We start from the raw sequence: 21,225 nt of genomic DNA, 5'->3' as shown, positions 1-21,225 counted from the left end.
GTAAAATCGTGTAAATTATTAAAAAAAAAAACTTAAAAGAATTCTCACAATAATTTGCTCATAGTCATTAGTTAGTTCTCTCAAGCATAATCTAATATATGTACTATTTTAACTATTATTGTCTTTAACTATATGGGCAAGTGCCCTTTTATTAATAGATAAGAATTCATTCTTTTTAAATTTTATGTCATTTCTCCATGCTAGGCCGAAATTCATTTCCTTCCGTAAGACTGTAATAAGTAAAAGCCTCTCGTTAACGAGTAAAACTACAATTTAGCAATTGCAAATAACACTTTCTGCAATGGGCGAAAAGCTACTCTTCATAGGTAAAAGCTGCCAAATAAATTTTTCAAGATTCTTTTATTTAAAATATTAATTTTTTTCAATTCTAATTTAATTAATAATTTTACTCTATTTAAAAATAACACTAAAATAAGAGTTCTATATAATTTAATAAATAATTCTCATTCATTTATTAAGAAATATTTATCTACAAATATCTTTATGAATCTCACTAAAAATTTGAATCATAATTTTATCATTCATTTTGTTGAGCATTTGCTATTATGAAAGAGAGGGTGTGTTTGATGATTTATGAAAAAAAAAGAAACTATGGTGTCACTAAAAAAACAAAGATTCGAAATGGAAATCACTAATTTTAAATGAGACAAATAGATAAATATTATAAAGAAAATGATCAAATTTTGATGCACCCACCATGAATATAAAATTGTTAGATGACTTATAATGAAAGCATTTGCAATAAAACAATGCTCCCTTTTGAGCAAAAATCTGAGTGCATGTTGAACAAAACAGTACCCTTTAATAGTTTTTAAATGGGAGCCTCTCAATTGGGCTATGCATCTACTCAAAGTCAATAGTTGGATTAGAAGAGGCTTCCTATCTACAATTCAAGGGCTATTTCACAATTCTACAAATTATTGGGGATTTATTTTCAATTTATGTTTTATTTTTTAGATCACAAGACAAGGGTATCCCTGGAAAATGAAAATCTTTTACTGGCTTTGAAATCTTTCCATTTCAAGGAAAGAAAGTTGATATTTTCATCCATGAGATTTGCATTCATCTCATTTTAGAAGATCTCTTATGTTGTTGAGATTTGAGAATATATGAAAACTCAATTCAAAACTTTTAAAAAGAATTACAAAATGTCTTTTAAAAAAAAAAATAATAATAATGATACTACGAGTTGAATGTAACAAATAAGTTATACAGTCGTAATAATTTTTTCTTTTTCTCACTATAAAAATAAATAATTCTAAAATATATAAATAAAACTACTGAAATTCGATAACTTCTCACTTATTGCATCTTAAACCAAAAACTTTTCAGTCTCATTTGGTAAAGTTATGATAAGGAAATTTCCAATGATGTTGTGCTAATTCCACACACAAATCATGTGGGACCATTACTTGATATTGCCCATTCATATGAAAACATCATTTTTTTTTAGAATAGTATTAAAGGATAGAATTAATTGTCCAAAAATTTCCAATTGAATGATGAAGTTAGCTATTTTGGTGCAAATTTAATAATTTACATGACTACATAACTATTTGGATAAATTACATATTAATCTTTTAAATTTATTAAAATTATATATCAATCTCTAATCATTACAAATTTAATAAATTAATTGTTTATTAAATTAAAAAAAAATAATAATAAATACATGAGATGACTATAAGAGAGATGAAAGGAAGGTAGAGAAAGAAAAAAGAATGGATAAAAAGAGATAAATATGAGGTTTATAAAGCGAGAAGATTATATAGAAAAAAAATTTTATTAAAATTATTATTAAAAATGACGTTAAAAAATATTTTTTAAAATTATATTAATTAAAGAATATTAAAGAGTGGTATAAAATTAAATTTAATAAATTTTAATTATTAAAATTAAAAAAATTTAATAATATCTAAAATAATTCTTTTCTTTTTTTTTTATAAGAAAACCTTTTCACCGTCGAACCCAAATATTATATATACTTGTTAAAATAGTGTAGTGTGAGAGAAAAGTATTGGGGCGCATTTGAAAATTTGGATTTTTACTCGCCCCAAAATGCAAAAAGAAAAAATATACGTAAGCGTGCCGGCGAAATCAGTGTTTATTAACACCGAAACGGTTATAATACTCAAAAGTATGGTCTAATACGGTCCCTTTTTTTATTCTCTGGTTCTTCTCCTCAAGTCTCTTCGATCAATGAATTAAACTCTGCGCAGAAGCTCAAAAACCAGCTTCATGAGTCTCAAAACTGACCTTTTAGTGTATGGGCCGAGATTGAACAGCGAATAAACTGTTGTTTACAGGAATGCGCTCAGTTTTTGTTTGAAATGGTTTTGTGAATTTTTTGCATTTTGGGTTCTGTTGGAGTCGGCTTTTTGTTCAAATGGTGGTTTTAGAGCGTAGGTGGTGTTGATTTACGAGCTTATACTAGTGGGTTTTGTTTATTATGGCTAGACGTAACGGATGGCAACTCCCTGTCCACACTTTTCAGGTACATTTAGTTTCTTCTACATCTGCTGTATTTGTTCATTTTATAAGAGAAATGTGGGTTTGTAGTTTTACGGGTTTTTTATTTTCCCTACTTAGGCTATGTGTACTGATATCTGAAGCCATTGAATAGTTATTGTGCTTTCTTCGTTGCCATCTGTTTACATTTTTCTCCTAATTCTGGATATGGTTGGATTTGCTTTACTTTTGCATTTAATTCGGCGATGTTCTATTTTTTTGAAAAAAAAAATTATAGTATAGTGCCAAGAAAATTAATTTCGAGTTTTTTAAATGCTTCTTGCTATTCTTGTGTAAGTCATTTGTAGTTTGAATATGATGTTGATGGCATCTGGGTGCGAGATTTGTTTAGTTAAGCTTTTTAAACTTGAGATATTTGAGTAACCCAAGAACGAAAACGACTTATAAAAAGCTTTTGAAACGAGGCAACATTTCATTCTAAGTCTCACTGTAACTAGTTGACTTCTTGTTAGCAATTGCTTTGTTCCCGAGACAAATGGGTTCGTGAACTGAAAACGAAATCTTGATTCTTGAGACAGATGGTTGTCTTATGCTTTACTTAGCTGAGGCCGTGTGGTTGTGCCTTTGCTTTATTAAAATCATGGATCTCAAAAGCCATATCATACGATTTCTTGATTTATCAAAAGGTTATCTGTTTTGAACTAAGAAAAGAAACTACTTGAGTTCTTGTGAAAGATGGAATTATTTGTGAAGTCACAGTATAGTTGGTAGTCACTTCTGGTGTTTAGATCCTCCTCCCCAACTGTGCAAAGAAAAAAAGAACACGAATGTGGAGATGATAAAACAACATATTAAATTACTAGTCAAAATTCATCTTTCCCCAAAAAAATTGAATGTTCGAAGGTTTAATGTTTTTGGGAGCTTTGGGAACAAGATGATCACCTGCCTTTTTATCATTTTGACAATCAATATACTGATTTTATTTTTCTTTTCATGGTGTACAGATTGTGGCAATAACGGTTTTCTTCTTGCTATCTGTTGCATATTATGCCTTCTTTGCTCCCTTTCTTGGGAAGGATATCTATGAATACGTGGCTGTTGGTGTTTATTCTGTCTTAGTAAGCTCAATAGCATTTTCCCTTATTTCTTTAGTAATATGGATCTCAAGTCCCTTGCTTGTTTCCTTCTTCACAATCCTTTTCTGTTCGTTTTCTCTTTACTTGGTTAATTACCAGGCGCTTGCTGTATTCATTCTTTATGTACGATGCACTGCTATTGATCCTGCTGATCCTGGAATTCTGCTTGAAGTTGATGAGACAGCAGCACATAAATCACAAAATGACATGGATCTGCCTGGTTAGTGTGCTTGCAATGCAGTTATCTCACTTAAGTACTGAGATACATATTACGCTGGAGTCCACCATTTTCTGGGAAATTTTGTTGTTGATTAGGATGATCAGAACACTTTAGCATGTGCCACTTGGACCATCATGAGGAAGAAAAATTGATTATGAAAAGTTGTCTAGAAATGAATGGCTATGATTGCATTATTATGACTGAGTTTACTGCAGGAGTTCCCTTGAGATGTCTGGCCTCTCTGAGTCTAGGTTATTGTTACTTGAATGACAGATGCAAACGCATAAGAACATCCCTTGGAATAAAGTGAATATGGAACTTGTTATCCTCCTGGAAACATTATTTCTGGATAGGAACTTCTGCTCAGTCTTTGCTCTTTTAATTTCTTATAAAAGCTTCATGTTGTTCAACCAGGAAATGCATCTTCTATTGAAGAACCTAGCAAGATGAGGTTAAAGGACGGAGGGAAATCAAATAGAAATGGTTCAAGTTGGTGTTCAAACCTTGGGGGTTTCTTTTGTGGTTTTCTTGTGAAACAAGATTGCTGCAGTGATGAAGATATTCTTCAGCAACAATCTGGGGAGGAGGCTTTATTCTGCACATTGTGCAACGCTGAGGTACAAGATTTTTTTCTGGACAATTTTATTTCAATTGTCTGCAATCATGCCAGCACCTTTCCTTGTAAAAGGGGCACAAAATACTCACACAAACAAAGGAGGACAGAAGTAATAAGGAAGAAAGAAAAAAAAGGGATTAAAGAGGGAACTTTAGAAAGTTAATGAAGTCTTAATCTTGGTTAAGTTACTTGTCCATAGTTGAAGTGGAAGGTTCATGTAGCATTCAACTTTTTTGAGTTCTACTTTTTCAAGTGATTTTGCAATTATAGATTTTGCATGGAGCTCTTGAGGTATGGATACCGAAATGCATGTGTATGCAAGTATTATAACTTTTTTATTGGAAAGAATGAAGAGTATCAATTTATCATCCACGTATGTTCCCTCCTCCCCCTTCCCCTTTATGGAATAATGCTTAAAGAATGCTGCTGACTCCATTTTTTACCTAAGGTGCGCAAGTTCAGCAAACATTGCAGAAGTTGTGACAAATGTGTTGATGGATTTGATCATCATTGTCGGGTAAGATATAAATGTTCATCCTCTCTACCCTTATGGAATATAATATCATTTAGTTATTTATTAATGTCTTAAGCTGTGGTCTAGAAAAGATTCTTAGCTTAGATTATATTTAATGATGCTGGTTTTTACCTCAGCAATCTCTGAATTTTTTTGCAAGAGATTCACATATTTTGCATGTGCTGCTTACTTTGATACTCATTTTACATTTGGTAAATTGTCCATGTCATGTTTCCTAAATAGGATGTCAATTTATCCTCTTTCCATAGCTTCCCTTTTTTTGCATTATTGGGGTTGATAAAATTCTCTCTTGATGGTGCAGTGGTTGAACAATTGTGTAGGAAGGAAGAATTACATCACCTTTGTGTCCCTTATGGCAACTAGCCTTGTTTGGGTAAGATTTGACTTAAATTAATTATTTATACTTTCTTATTTTTCTTCCCTTATGAATTGTTCATATCAGTTAGATTCCCAAATTCAAATGAAGTATATTTTCTCATGTGTATTTGGCTCTGTCTCTGGCAATCAGCTTGTTGTTGAATTTGGAGTTGGCATTGTGGTCCTTGTCCGGTGTTTTGTAGATAGAAAGGGTATGGACCATCAAATAACAGAGAAGCTTGGCATTGGATTCTCCCGTCCCCCCTTCGCTACTGTTGTGGTACAATTCCCAACTTTTTGCAGATTTATATTTGGCAATTGATAATTTTGATTATCAAATTTGAATCACGTAGACTGAGACATTGCCAACAAAATTATACTACAGTGATCATGTATTTGATGCCACCCTTTATTCAGGATAATCCAATTAGGTACATTTGATTTGCTATAATTATGAAAAATTGATTAGGGACTAATTATAATGACTTAACCATGAGTATTAATATTGACTGTACTCACTTGTTTCCAGAAACATTCACTTTTTTTTAAAAAAGAAAATTTCCTGATGGAGTTTATAATAATATATATGTGATCCACAGTTCCTAGAAGTTGAAGTGGAGTATGGTACTGTCATATGCAATATTTTCTATCATCATAAGATCATATTATGAGATTAGCTTTATAATGACTGCAGGCAGTGTGCACAGCTGTGTCTTTTCTTGCCACTGTGCCATTGGGAGAACTATTCTTTTTCCACATGATTCTTATTCGGAAGGTGTGCAACTAATCTCCATCCTTTCACTCTTTGAGTGCCTGTATCTCTCTTAATAGCTTTTGTAGTTAAATAATGGCATCTTTTTGTTTTGTGGTTGCAGGGTATCACAACATATGAGTATGTTGTTGCCATGAGAACTCAAAGTGAACCACCTGGACCATCTGTAGACGGAGGAGACCAGCAAAGTCTCCCATCTTCACCAACTAGTTCAGCTGTGACTGCTGCAAGTGGAAGAAGTTCTATTGGAATGAGCTTGCAATACAAAGGTGCTTGGTGTACCCCTCCAAGAATTTTCATGGACCACCAGGTACTATTAGCATTGATGAGAACTGCCCTTAAACTCTGTTGCTAATCCCATACATATATTAAAGAAATTTGTAATAAAGAAATGGATATCAGATATTACGTAATGTGCAGGTATAATGGACCTTTATCATTTTGTTTCCCTTTTCCAAGATTCGCAGTATTTAAATTAACTCAGTAAGAATAAGATAACACACTTTTTCATTACATTTTAAATTGATAGAACAATAAAAGGCATATAAAAATGTGTGTTAAGAGTTAAATTTTTTTGGTCAAAAAAAGAAGATATTTATATCCTCAGAAGTAAATTGAACAAAATTATGATTCAGTATCAATTATCAAATATTTTGTCAAGGAACAGCTTGGACTAAAGTACATCAGCATTTTTAGTATTTTGAATTCATTTTAATTAGCCCTTCAACAAAATGAGGTTACATGTAATAACTTTTGGATGTTTGAACAGGATGAAATTATTCCACATTTGGAGCCTGGACGCCTACCATCTACAGTTGACCCAGATGCAACTCAAGAAGCTGACAAAGGCAAAAAACTGCCGCATCGTCCAGTTCGAATCAGTGCCTGGAAACTTGCAAAGTTGGATTCCAATGAGGCAATTAAAGCGGCTGCTAAGGCTAGAGCATCATCGTCAGTGCTACGTCCAATAAGTTCTCGACATCATCCATATGACACTGATCATTTATCTAGTAGCAATGTTAGTGGAAAGAGCAGCCCTATTAGTACAGATCAGGGGTTTCATAATAGAAATGCTAGAACAGGGACATCAAGAGTATCTCCTTCTAGGAGCAATTCATATGCACCCAGCAATGTTAGTCATGCTAGCAGGGATGATATTGAAGCATGCAACCAAAGTCTTAGCAACATCAGTAGTGTTAACGTCTCCAACCTCACCACCTCTCCATTACACCAGCAAACTTCAAACAGGGAGCACTTGAACCCCATTTATCAATCATCAGAAAACCAATCTCCTTTTTCCACAAGACGAAGTGAAGCAACTGGGAATGCACCCCAAGAAAATGTGGCACAAATTCATTCAAGAAGAAACCTGGGTGCAGTGGAGAATTTGAGAACCTCAGTGTATTGGGATCCTGAAGCTGGACGCTTCGTCTCCTCTTCATCCAGAGGTGTTGGTTCTTCTCAGGTTCCTGGAGCAGAGCTTTTGTACACAAATCAATCTATATTCTTTGGCGGCCCTCTTGCGAATGAGCCGCTAGGCAGAGGGACAAGAAGTAGTAGTTCAGTGGCACCTGGCCTAGATAGAGGTTCCGCATTGAATCATTATCAGCAGGGCAGATCACAGAGGGGTGGCCAACTTCCTGTATTTGTTCCTAGTGATTCTCAGCAAAACCAATCTTCTTCTAGATTGCCTTAAAATCACAAAATGAGAGATTAGTAGTTTGTTTTACAAATGGATAGAGTCAGGATCTTTCATATGATTTTCATATTCTCCAGTGCGGTGTTTTGATTTCTCTCTCTTATCACTTCCTCTCTGTTACCTTTGGGTGCTTGGGAAGGTAATCAACTTTCGAAATACCTGTGCTATTCTACTGATCTCCATAAAGTGATATAGTCTCCAATTAGTCCATGTAGGACTGCGTTTACGCTTGTGTGTATTTAACAATCACATTACGTTTATATATATATATATATATATATATATATATATATATATATATATATATATATATATGAGGATAACTATCACATTAAATTTGCCGAAATTGTTTAAAGTTGAATCAAAAGCGAAGTTGAAATTTGGTTCCAAGTATGATTCAAAGATCTAAGGATTTGGTTTTGCAAGAACCGAATACTCGATTACATGAAATAATTTCCTACAATCTATGAGATTGTAACTATGAAATTCATAGTTAAACCAAGATTTCTTCATCTATCTTTTCACAAATCTTCACTATTACCTTTTCCAAGTCCCTAATTTCCATTTGATTTCCTATTTCAGTGCATGGGAGAGTGTGTGAAAGCTCAAACTCAAAGAAGGAGACAAGGATAGAGAGTAGTAACGTGAGAAAGACATAGAAGTTAAAGAAAGGAAATGTTTAAGGGTGGGATGATGGGGAGAATGCTTCAACAAAGGAGGGAATTTTAAAAGTGTGAAATCATAAAATATTTTTATATATTTTCTAATTTTGTCCTTATTTAATTAACGGTCAGGTAATAATCTCACTGGTGGATATAAACTGAAGTTATTAATTAGGAGGTCAGGTACTTGTTTAAAAATTTTTCATTTATGAGAATTAATTAATTTTTTTTTATATTTATTTATCATATGAATAACAAAAATAGGTAGAAAAAATAATAATAAAAATAGAACACTGCTTGTGAAAAAAAATAGGGTAGTATCTTGAATAATAGCCGTCACTTCTGCCTCTGTATATTTGTAATTCAATACCGTTATGTAAAGGAAAAATAAGAAAAAAGGAAAAAAGAAGTCTCAGAATTCTTGAAACCTATCAAACATTAGCATCTGTGGCATTTTTCATCACCTTGAAAGGTTTGCAAAGGTTCATTTGATCGAGAAAGGTTTTTTTTCTTTGCATATATATATTTTTGTGGAAAGCTCGAGGTTTTATAGAAATGGCAGGTGGAGAAGCCCCAGGTGCAAGGGAACTTGACCAGACACCCACATGGGCAGTTTCTGCAGTTTGTGCTGCTATTGTTATGATCTCTATCATTCTGGAGAAGGTTCTTCATTGGACTGGAGAGGTTATTTACTCATTTATTTTAAATTTTAAACAATGACTTTCACTTTCATGTATATTTGGCATTTTTCTTCCAAAAAGATGATCATGTACTCTTGTTGGTTGATATCATGGGGTTGGATTGAAACCTTAAAGGAATCAATTTTTTTTTTCATTACATTCTACTTCTTTCTTTTCTTTTCTTTGCATAGAAATTCTTGAGGGGTAAGGTACCAGAGTTTGAACCCATGAAACAGATAATAACCATTAATGTTTTTATAATTTATAAGAACAATTGGGAGACGTTTGAGGCTTTAAGCAATATAATCACGGCAATTTGCTTAAATTTCTCTGATTTATCAAGATTCCTGAATCTCTGCAAAAAGAAAGGAGATAGCCTCATTTTCGCTTCATCTTTTAACAGAACTTCACGTTTAGCTTTTCCTTTCTCCCTATAATTAATCTCTCTTCATATATGCGCTCAATTCTGCTGGTTTTATCTCTCAGTGGTTTCAAGAAAGACACAAGAAAGCTCTGTTTGAAGCTCTTGAGAAAGTTAAAGCAGGTAAACTTCTCTCTCTCTCTCTCTCTTCTCTGCTAGTATTTTTTTTTTCTCTCCTAGTATTTATTTTGGTTTTCTATTGGTGCTCTACATCCAACTTTATGGTTCATTTTTGCAGAACTTATGGTTTTAGGATTCATATCCTTGCTCCTGACATTCAGTCAGAGCTACATTTCCCAAATCTGTATTAAAGAAAAATATGCAAACACAATGTTGCCTTGCCCCAAAAAGGGTGAGTATGATGAACATAATAAATCTCCCTTTAGCGACCCCACGGGGACGTCCGGTAAATCTCCCTTTAGCGTCCCCACAGGGACGTCCGATAAATCTCCCTTTAGCGAGGAGGAACATCATCGCAGGCTTCTATGGTATGATCGCAGATTTTTAGGTGGTGATACCAAAGTTAAAGGATGCAAACCGGTAAGCTTATCTATCTTCTTTGGACTTTGTATTGAAAATTATAATAGCACCCGAAATTGTTTCATCTCCCTCTCTCTCACTCTGTTATTTCAGGGATATGTGCCGCTCATATCTGTGAATGGACTGCATCAGCTGCATATTTTCATATTCTTTTTGGCAGTTTTTCATGTGATCTACAGCGCCATAACAATGATGCTTGGAAGATTAAAGGTGGCAAGCACATACTGGATTTTCTGTAATAGTTCTGTTATATTTATTTAGTTTTTACATTTAATGGAGTAGCAGCAACTTTCTTACATTGTGATTCTCTCCTGTATATCAGCATTTTCTGATTGCATTCAATTAGTACAAATTTAAGAGCCTTTTCTGTGCAGATTCGTGGATGGAAAGAATGGGAAATTGAGAGTTTAAAGGCGCATGATACCATGAATGGTATTTTCTTGGATGTTAACAGATCAATATACTTGTGCTGAGACTTGCAGTGATTATCCATTGTTTTACCGCTATTCAAGTGCCTTATTTTATACTGCTGAATTGGGATGTGTTAATTGTTCAGATCCAACAAGATTCAGACTCACTCATGAGACATCATTTGTAAAAAGCCACTCAAATTTCTGGACGAAAACGCCAGCCCTCTTTTACATTGTAAGGATTTATGAGAATTTTACTTTCATATTCACACCAGCGCTTGAATATTTAATCCCTGCAGGTGTGCTTCTTTCGACAATTCTTTAGATCCGTTTCAAAAGCCGACTACTTAACCATGCGACATGGATTTGTTTCTGTGAGTTTCAACCAATTTAACAATTTCAAAAGTGTATTGGAACTGTTATGATTAGTAAATTAACTGATTTATTCGTAAAAGGTTCATTTAGCTCCCGGAAGTAAGTTCAACTTTCAGAAGTACATTAAAAGATCATTAGAAGATGACTTCAAGGTAGTCGTGGGAATCAGGTAGAATGATGAAATCTTTTGTAAAACTTGCGAATGGCAAAGTAATTTTCTCTGATTTGATTGAAATCATGTATGAATTATTACATTTGTGTGCTTCTGGCAGTCCTTTACTCTGGGCTTCTGTAGTGCTCTTTCTGCTTTTCAATGTTCATGGTTAGTCCTTTTAAATTCCTTTTAGTTTTCATTTTCTGCATTCATATTTGACTAGAATAATATCATGTAGCTTGGTTGTTTTTCAGGATGGGAGGCTATGTTCTGGCTTTCTGTTCTTCCTTTATTTGTAAGAAATTTTCCATAAAAGATTCATTGGTAATGTTTCTTAATATATAACAAGATGAAAGATTAACCAGCAGCTTGATTGAAGGTAATCTTAGCAGTTGGAACAAAGCTTCAAGCAATAATAACAGATATGGCACTAGAAATTCTAGAAAGACATGCTGTTGTCCAAGGAATACCACTTGTGCAAGTCTCTAACAGGCATTTTTGGTTTAGTTGGCCTCAGCTATTCCTTTATCTCATCCACTTTGTCCTGTTTCAGGTTATGAATTGAGTTGCATACTTAATTATGAACACACTATGATTTCTAGGATTTTCTGACTCTACATATCTTACATTTGCAGAATGCATTCGAGCTAACATATTTCCTCTGGATATGGGTAATGAGCTCATCACTTCTCCCTCTTTGTAATTTTCTTCAACATTCTTGAACGGATCAGTCTTATCTAATGACACTTTCTCCTGCTGCAGTATGAGTTCGGGTTGAAATCATGTTTTCACGAGAATTTAACTGTCAATTACATAAGAGTTGCTCTCGGGTAAGTCAGATATTCTTTTCTTTGTGTAGAGGGATCATCTTTCCTGAAATCAGAATTGTTAATGGACAACGGGTTTTAAATTAATGGAAGCTGTTAATTACACAGGATAGGAGCTCAGTTTCTCTGCAGCTACATTACACTTCCGCTTTATGCCCTTGTTACTCAGGTATGATCTTTTCCAGATTTTATGCCAACCTTCATAACTAGATCAAAGAAAACAATTTTCAAAGATTGAGATGTGGTGGAAATTTTTAGATGGGATCGACCATGAAGCGATCAATCTTTGATGAACAAACTTCCAAGGCCTTGAAACAGTGGCACAAGAAAGCTGCAAAGAAAAAGCATGACGGGAAGCCTGAACACATAGCTACCAGGACCTTGGGGGGAAGCCCAGGTGACTCTCCACCACCAGCACGTCTAGGAGAGCAACCAGGGGATCACAAAATGCCAGATGTTGAGGCAGACCAGACAGCAAACATCATGGCTACTGTGGATATTACTGGGGATCAACAACACCCTAATAAGCCATATGTTCAACGTGATCTACTAAGTTGAAGATGCTTCATTATATCGCAGAGAAAATGTTTGATGTTTTAGGGTAGCAAACCAAAGCCCCATTAGTTGTTCTAGTATTTTTTTTTTTTTTTGGGTTAAATTAGCTTCCTCATCAGAGTTGGAAGGTTAACCCTTGGCTGTAATATTATTGACGGATCACATAGTTTTTTTTTCAGTTCAGTGGGCTATTGACTCGAACTCAAACTTAAGATTTCGCAGTTTCGGAGATTACTCCCTGCTGTTGGTAACATACTCTTAACCACTTGAAAAAAAAAATTATATAGTGAATATACAGTTTTACCCTTTTAGCATTTGCAAGTATTGTAGATTTTATGGTTATATTGAGAGAATATGCCCAAGGCATAAGAACCTCTACCTAGGGAGACAATGGTAATTTCGGTGGTAAGAATGGATGCTGCATAGAGATAATGTGGCTTTTTTGTTGGATTCTCATAACCATATATACTTTTTTTTTTCAACGGCCATGGCTTCTCTGAGGAGCTTCGATAGATGGACCATTAATCACTTGCAAATTGTTTCAAAATCCAGAGGATTAACGCAAGAACATTCTAAACAACTCATCCTCTCAACACCCACTTCGAGAAGATGTGCAATTTTGATATCTTCATTGCCTTTCAGTCTTGTTTCGCTCCCTCCATTATCAGAGGCCAGAGAGAGACGCAACAAGAAAGCTATCCCTCTTGAAGATTATCTCACCACCCGTTAGTTACCCATTACTCCCTTCATCTCTAATCTGTCATGCATTATGCTTTTACGGTCCCCTTTTCCATTTTTTTATTACCTTCGAGTCCCTTGAGGGGAACGAAGTTTGGAAATTTGCTGCTTCTGTGCGTCAAAGAATACTTTCTTGATGGTTACAGCATAATCTCGCATTCTTGAATGCCAAAATTTAATGGAACTCAAAAGGATTTTTGCCTTTCTGTGGCTGCTTGAAGCAATGCTGCTACTATGAATTTTTTTCCCCTCATTATGATTTGGAAAGGTTAAAGATTGAAATTTTAGGGGCAAGAAGTTGTAATAAATATTGTAATGGTTAGAGGATAATCTGTTTATTAATTTTTTTCTCCATGCTTTTATTGTTTCAGAAATTTCAAACTGAACATAGGTGGTGTCAGAGTAAATTCAAGAATGGAGAAAGAATACTAGTTGTTTGAACACTATACTCACTGATGCTCGAACTATGAAGTTCTGTTCTGAACTTCTGATGGGCACTGATATTGTGGATTTTGAAATTAAAATTTTGTGTTTCTGCTTTGTTTCCATTGAATGCACAGCTGATGGACTCAAATATTATGATATTGTTGAGGGAAAAGGTCCGCTAGCTGAGAAAGGATCAACCGTTCAGGTTCATTGCAATTGAAACTGAACTTAAATTATCTTCTCTCATCTTTCATTTAAACTAAACTTTTTTTCATGCCTTTTCCATTGCAACTAAACTTTTTTTCATGCCTTTTCCATTGCAGGTGCACTTTGACTGCATATATAGGGGTATAACAGCTGTTTCAAGTCGGGAATCTAAGCTTTTGGCTGGAAATCGTATAATTGCACAGGTCATTGTGTCCTTTCTCCCATCGAAATCTTTGCATTTTTGTGTGCATTCTCATACTTTCAGATAAGGATTTACCTTATCTTACCTCCTGATCTTAGGCTATATTCACTGTCAATTGTCCAAGTGCTGCATGGAGTGCATATCCTGTTAAATCCAATCATTTACCATTTTCACCACATTGTAGCATGAATCTTTAACTAAATGTACAGGTTACTGATGCTCATTTTCTCATGTCTTAATTAGCCATATGAATTCAAAGTTGGAGCACCTCCGGGCAAAGAACGGAAGAGAGAATTTGTAGACAACCCAAATGGTCTATTCTCTGCACAGGCTGCCCCAAAACCCCCAGCTGCTATGTACTCAGTAACAGAAGGGATGAAAGTAGGAGGAAAGGTGATAGCATCCTCTTCCTTTTTGTAATTGTAAGCTCAAGTAGCAGGTGGCTTTTCTTTTAGCTTCTTAATTGTATTAAATCTTCTGCAATCGTTCTTATGTCTTACTAGCTTTTCTGGCATTATTTTTTCTTCTCTATGCAGAGGACTGTAATCGTTCCTCCTGAGGCTGGCTACGGCCAAAAAGGAATGAATGAAATCCCAGTAAATCCTATTCCTTAGTCAGATGCTAATATAGTGGCACAAATTGCCAATATTTTGCTAATGTTAGATAATATTTCAGACACAATTATCAAGTTACTTCATCTGTGATGCAGCCAGGAAGTACATTCGAGCTGAACGTTGAGCTTTTGCAAGTAATGCCACCAGAAGAAAAGTGAGCTCAATTTTGGTTACAAGAAGAATCTCATGGTATATGAAATTTGTTCTTCTGCTGTGGCAAAGGCAATATAGCACAATGATTCTTTTGTTTGGAGAAGCATTTGCGAAAATCATCTGTTGTCAGTTCCCCACTCATTTAATTTGAGTCTTTGATATGCATATTCATCAATGTTGCAGCTATTACATGATTGTAGGTTGAGGTTAATTTTTGATATATATAATTTACATATTTCACATTTTGGTTTTAGGTCAAAATGGAAAATTAAGTACATGGTTGAGTACTTGAGCAAAGTGCTTTTTTAAAAAGTGCTTTTTGACCTTTTAACCACAATTTCAAATAGAGCCTAGTTTACTTTCACAGCCTTCTAAGCTCCAACATCTCTGCAATAGAAGTTCAAAAACCCAGTTTATCATAATCACGTAAAAGTTTAGTCTCCAAATGTAATCACCGAAAGTGCAGTTAGCTCTTCAAATATAACTTAATAAACGACCAAAATTCTAAACCCGCCCGAAGTTCTCAGTTGCTCTACGCCTCTAACCATTCAATTTATATTTCATCAATGTAATCTAGAAGATCTTCAACCTCCTGCCTCAAGGCTACAACTTTTTGCTGCTGTGGAGCAACTCTGTTCTCAATTTCCCATCCTCCAAGCTTCTTCTCGTAGCAATCCACTATTGTTGAGTGTTTCGCCATCAACCTCTCTTGCAATTCTCTCTCCTTAGCCACAAGCTCCTCCACCTATATAAACAGCCTGATTAGATCACTTTGGTGGCACAAGAAATACCATAATGTGAACATGGTAAGAGAAAAGGATGGTAGTATAAAATCAGCTCAATGTGCACCAGGCCACAACAGCATGCACTATTCTCTCAAGTAATAACAACCCATGTCGAATATGATGGTATAACCATTTTTTCAGCCATGCTATTTCAGACTATGATATTGAGATACATTCTAAATATTCAAGTAAACGGCAAATGAACCTTAGGTAATATATGAGCAGCTGCAGGAGATGATTGCAGGAATGCTAACAAGGGCTTTAACTCTTTTGAATGCTCTTTCAACAAACCATCAGCTGTCTTGCGAGTGGTTTTACAAGCTTGGACATCTCCTGTCCTAGAATGATCACGTAGTGATGCTTCAAGGTTCTCATGTATTGCTAAGCATTGCTTAATGATACTCTCAACCTGCTGAATTGTTGCTTGGACCTGAAATTATAAAGATTCTATTATTTCTCCAAGTTGAGAATCAGGAAGTGATGGTGAACTTTGAGAGCAAAATATAATGACACCCTACTTACCTCATCCCACTGCTGTTTTGCCAAATAAGAGGCAGATGACTTGGAGATTGACAAGTCAACATGCACGTATATAATACAAGCAACAAAAAGGAAGAAAAAGCCAGAAATCAACATAAATGGCTCTCTAAGCATTGCAAGTTTGTTGAAGCTCTAGTAGACCTGCAACAAGGAAAAGTTAATTTCTCAATATTCCTATGACAACTCTAAAGAAATGCTAGTGCACAAATTGCATAAAATTCATGAAAGAAGGTAAGAAGCATTCTTTTCCTTTTAAAACTTTTTGGGACAGGTAAAAGTTATTTATTCAATTAAATATTAACTTGTACCGTTCATTCAAATTGCAAAAAGGCAACAGGAGTACCTGGAAATGCTGATTATGTTCTGGCACAACGTTGGCCTTTTCCAGCACAACTACTGGACGACCAACAACATCCAAGAGGGAAATTTTGGTCTGTGTGAACCATAGGTCAATTACATAAACATATCCCACAAATTTTCAAATTATAAAAGAAGAAGACCTACAATAAAATATTCTAACTCATTCACAGGGAAGAAAACATTAATTAATGGATACCTCTTGCCTCTGCTTTACAGGAAATGGAGTCGAAACAGATAAATCTCTGGACCCCTCAGGCAAAACAACCTGCAATCAAAATACTGAGTCAAGACAGCACTTACGTAAATCACAAGAATACAGCTCATACACATTTATGCAAAACCTAAAAGCAAACTAAGCCTATATAGCGAACCTTCACAATGAGATTATCAATGACCAACTCATTCATAGGGGAAGCAAAAGAGATGTTTAGGAAACGTTTCCCCTCTGACTCAAACAAAAAGTCCTGAAGTGGCAAACTGTATCCAATAGTAAAAGCTGTTCTCCAACCTCCAAATATTGGATATCTAGGTTCAAACAATAGCTCTGTCTGCAATTAGGAAAGGTAACTCAATCAGAAGCAGCAATTCAGAAGATCTGAACAATTCAAATATCTACCTTTTTAGAATCAGCCCACAGATGAGATGTTGATATATTCCCAATTTCATCCCTATAATAAATGGAATGAGCTCTTGGTGGCAATTTTGCAACGAAATGTCTAATGGCTGATGCACCTTGAATGTTGAGTCTGGCCTGGTAATCAAGCCTGTAAAATTTAAGGGAAAAAAAAAATCAGAATCAAACTTATCGAAATCACAGCACAAGACAAGCAGATTAAGCACATCCTAACTGACCTGGAAAATTCACCCTTACTTTTAGCACCTTCATGTTCAATATTGTAATATTCTGTGATCTGTACGTTGCCCCAATGTGAAACTTCAATCTCTCGTACTCCTGAGCAACAGCAAATGGCTGATTGGTTTCAAAATGTACAACTACAGGTGAGTACGAGAAAGGAGGGAGATTTTCATATGGACCATATTTGATCTCTGAGCCATGAGTCTTAGTATTCTCAATTTTTGTAAATGACTCTATTCTAGCATCAGGCAGTTTAACACTGAGAGACTGAACCTTTACTGCATAAGGAGAGAGATAGTATGCACTATCCTGGAACACCGCCAACTGAATATCAGCCTGAGTAATTTTCTCAGGAAACGGTTTTAAAGCATGGGTAAATACGGCCAAAACATCCAAAGTCAATGTGTCCCCTTCACCTAGTGCCTTGGGTAATGATACAGAATAAACACTCAATGCAGGAGGCATTCCTTTTGGATTGGCAACTTCAATAGGGAGACTAACTCCAGAATTTTTTATTTTTCCTTTTCCTTCATTTGTTGTTGCCATCAAATACGCCAAATTATTCGCCTGAAATTCCAGGAAGGCCAGCAAAACCTCTGAAACCAAACCAGAACCAGCATTCTTCACCTAAAGAAGCGAACTTCGTCAGAGCGGCACAACTATAGGAAAGAATGCCCGTTTTCAAACTGCAAATTAACATAAATGAATGCAAGAAAGGGTAACAAAACAACCAAAATTCTCGTTTTAAAGTTCAAAAAATCTTCTCCACAGAATTAAACTAGACAGGAAAAGACACACAGTTACCCTTTGTTAAGGGAAATGAAGAGAAATCAAGGAGAGAAAATAAAGGAAAAAAAAAGTAAATTAATTTACTCTATATTATTTGATAAATTATTAAAATAAGAGAAAAATATAATTTCTCTTATAAAATAAATAATTAATATTTTTTATTTTTTTAAGAAAATATTTAAATATTTTATTCAATAATTTTTTTTATTTCTCTTTAAGCTCTGTTTGGATGGGGTGAGAGAAGAGTAAATTAAGGTAAGGAGGGGTAAGTAATTATTATAACCTTGTTTGGAAAGGGGTGAGCTAATGAAGGATAAGGCTTACCCTCTCTTACTTCTCAAATCCTAATTTTTCTCACACCCCAAATTGGGGTGTAAGCAGGGGGAGGTGAGACATGAAAATTATTTTATTTTTTATTTTTATTTTTTTATTATGTTTTTAATTTTTTATTAAAAATCCAACTATACCCATTAAAAATAAACATAATTTACCAATACAAACAAATATTTTCTCTCTCAAGTGGTCATGTCTAATCTCTTCGCTCTCGTGGATTTTGAATTCTTGCAGAAAAAATATTAGTTTTATCTTTCTATTTAATTTCATTTATTAAATCATTCGTTCTTTCAATAGTTTGCTGTAATTATTATGCTCCAATTGTCAATTTTTTTTAGCTAAATAATTTATTTTTTATTCAATCATTTTTTGTATTACTTTATAGATATTTAAGTTCAATGTTGAAATAGTACATGCCATGATCTGACATAAAAAGACAATTAAAAATATAAATTATAGGTCACTAAACTAAAAATAAAATACCTTAATTTTCTAAATAATTTATTCTTTATTCAATCATTATTTATATTATTTTATAAATATTTAAGTTAAATATTAAAATAGTACATGTCATGATCTGACATAAAAAAATAATAAAAAATATAAATTATAGATCACTAAACTAAAAATAAAAGACCTTAATTTACATATTAAAAAAAATAAAAAATAAATTTTATCTAATAAAAAAATAAATTTTTATAATTTTAATAATTATTTATCCCATCTTTTAACTCTTTTCAAACTTAAAGAATAAATATTACCTCTCCTTATCTTTTCATTAATTCACCTCTTTTTAAATATAATTTTTTTTTTATTGTATTCCTTCTTACCTTCTCTTCTCTTCCCTTGCCCTCCTTTACCGTCCCATTAATTAACCTCCCCTCGCCCAATCCAAACTTCTCCGCCAATAAAAATATTTTGAATTAAAATTTCACTTTGTTTCTCCTCCTATCTCTTCCTTTCTCTTCAATTTTCTCTTCGATTCTCTCTTATGTTTGATGTCCAATTTCCTCCTCTACATTTCTCGCGAACTAAACAAAGGGATAAGCACCTTTAGGGTTGAAGTGATGCGTGCGATTTGCGAAGTCAAATCAATCTGCAATGGTAAACCAGGCCAAGAGTCAGTAAGAAGAAGAATAATAAGAAATCAAGGCAATGCAAGGAAGAACAAAAAAGTATATCAAAAGTACAGAAAACAGTAATGCACGACTAAGATCAATTTTGAATCTCAACATAGAAGAACATTCAGACAACAAAGAAATCAACTAATGAGAAGCTCAAAATGAACAGAAAGCTCAACATAGAAGAATATAGAAGAACGTGTATATGAACAGAAAGCGATAGAGATCTCAATAAACTCAAAAGCATTATAGCTCAAAATGACAAAGGAGCTCAATTTGGCAGCAAAAAGGTTAGCAAAGAGAGAAAGAGAAGTAAAAGGACACTTTCTTGCAGCAACTGAAGAGATATCGAATGAGAGGAAGGAACTTACAAGTCGATCGACCTTAGAAAGTATAAGATCGGAGAGTACAGGCGTTGATAGAATCGCAATTGCAAACAAGAGTAGATTTAACCTAAACCAAAACCCCATCCTGTTGCTCTCAGATAGTCGTCTTCCTCGCTAGTTTCCCGATGGAGATCACAGTGTCTTTCTGCCACGGAGAAGGAAATCGCCATGGCTGATTAAGTTGGTTTGGGCCAGCCCATTAGACAAAGCCCAAACGTGGCATTATATTATCTGATAAAGTTGGCTCTCGGCCTGTTTTAGCAGTAGGCGTAGCTCTCCACGACAATAGAATAAAGCAGCACTGTATACTGTGTCTTTATACACCGCACCACCGCGAGAACCGTGGTCTCCACTCTGGACAGGCAAGCCAATTTGATATTTCAATATAAGTTGGTACTTGCTAGGGTTTTGGTTCTGGAATTTTTTTTGGTTCAGATTAGGCTTGTACCAAATATATGTAGATATCTCTGAGATATGGTGGAGACTCCAAAGCTCTGAGAATCCATGCCAAGGAGAAATTCCCTCTTGATTCTAAAATCCACTTGCAGGTGACTTCATCTCTCCTTACTGTCCTTCTTCTTTTGATTTTGAGGTTTAGCTTCTAATTAACTTTATTATTTGTTAAATTTGCTTGGATTTTTGCAAAGCCTATGAATTTTGTGTTGCAAATACCAGAATTATGGCCATCTTCAACTTTCCAAGTGCTTCTCTCCTGTATATTTGGAATTCTCATATGATATTAGCTTGGCATTGATTTTCTTTTTACATAAATTATAGTTAGGTTCATGGAGCTCCAGATACAAGAGTTGGGGCACCAAACTAGTTTAGTGCAATGATAAGATGCTTCTATCCTGATGTATGTCTTCCTTTTCCCTGGATTAACATTTTCATAATTTGTACACTCAGCATGCAAGTTGTTAAATCCTACTATAAAGTGTGTGTATATATATATATATATATATATATATTTGTTGAATAATTATAGTCGCTGGCCAGCCTTTGTGTGGGATTGCAGTATGATAAACATGAGAAACTCACATTGTAATGCCTCAAATTTACATACCGTATTCAGTATATTTTGATAAAAAATTTAAGTATTGAATACGGTAAGTAAATTAGATTAAATGAGGAGTTAAAGTAAAAGTTTACAAAAGGCACCTATGGACTTTGTTGCAAAATTAACGAAGCTTCGGAGAGAAAATTAAAATTTTCTAACTTAGCACATAATTGAGTTTAATTAGAATCATTAAGTGTGATTAATTAAGT

General features: G+C 34.4%; 3 protein-coding genes and 1 pseudogene across 3 annotated transcripts; 3 read left to right on the top strand and 1 right to left on the bottom strand.

Moving 5' to 3' along the window:
- The first annotated feature begins 2,148 nt into the window (after positions 1–2,148).
- LOC110669284 (protein S-acyltransferase 21) lies at positions 2,149–8,035 on the top strand. Its single transcript, XM_021830849.2, has 10 exons — positions 2,149–2,515; positions 3,495–3,608; positions 3,726–3,846; positions 4,261–4,463; positions 4,911–4,979; positions 5,299–5,370; positions 5,506–5,634; positions 6,049–6,129; positions 6,230–6,436; positions 6,896–8,035. The coding sequence occupies exons 1-10, from the start codon at positions 2,471–2,473 to the stop codon at positions 7,820–7,822; spliced, it is 1,968 nt and encodes a 655-aa protein (XP_021686541.1). The 5' UTR covers positions 2,149–2,470; the 3' UTR covers positions 7,823–8,035.
- A 715-nt stretch (positions 8,036–8,750) lies between these two features.
- LOC110669244 (MLO-like protein 9) lies at positions 8,751–12,683 on the top strand. The gene is made up of 15 exons (XM_058129429.1): positions 8,751–9,171; positions 9,654–9,711; positions 9,827–10,128; positions 10,222–10,338; positions 10,503–10,560; positions 10,685–10,773; positions 10,838–10,912; positions 10,994–11,082; positions 11,186–11,235; positions 11,322–11,362; positions 11,447–11,620; positions 11,703–11,738; positions 11,830–11,897; positions 12,003–12,063; positions 12,153–12,683. Exons 1-15 carry the CDS (start codon positions 9,043–9,045, stop codon positions 12,450–12,452), a joined length of 1,647 nt encoding a protein of 548 aa, XP_057985412.1. The 5' UTR covers positions 8,751–9,042; the 3' UTR covers positions 12,453–12,683.
- A 181-nt stretch (positions 12,684–12,864) lies between these two features.
- LOC110669262 (peptidyl-prolyl cis-trans isomerase FKBP18, chloroplastic) lies at positions 12,865–15,031 on the top strand. The gene is made up of 6 exons (XM_021830817.2): positions 12,865–13,174; positions 13,748–13,818; positions 13,937–14,023; positions 14,266–14,415; positions 14,559–14,618; positions 14,732–15,031. Exons 1-6 carry the CDS (start codon positions 12,865–12,867, stop codon positions 14,792–14,794), a joined length of 741 nt encoding a protein of 246 aa, XP_021686509.2. The 3' UTR covers positions 14,795–15,031.
- A 157-nt stretch (positions 15,032–15,188) lies between these two features.
- On the bottom strand, positions 15,189–20,220 carry LOC110669263 (dolichyl-diphosphooligosaccharide--protein glycosyltransferase subunit 1A-like; annotated as a pseudogene).
- Positions 20,221–21,225: the final 1,005 nt, after the last annotated feature.

This window comes from Hevea brasiliensis, chromosome 2, assembly GCF_030052815.1.
Source record: "Hevea brasiliensis isolate MT/VB/25A 57/8 chromosome 2, ASM3005281v1, whole genome shotgun sequence".
NCBI lineage: Eukaryota > Viridiplantae > Streptophyta > Magnoliopsida > Malpighiales > Euphorbiaceae > Hevea > Hevea brasiliensis.
Note: the sequence above shows the minus strand (reverse complement) of the source record. Positions and strands in the feature narration are given on the sequence as shown.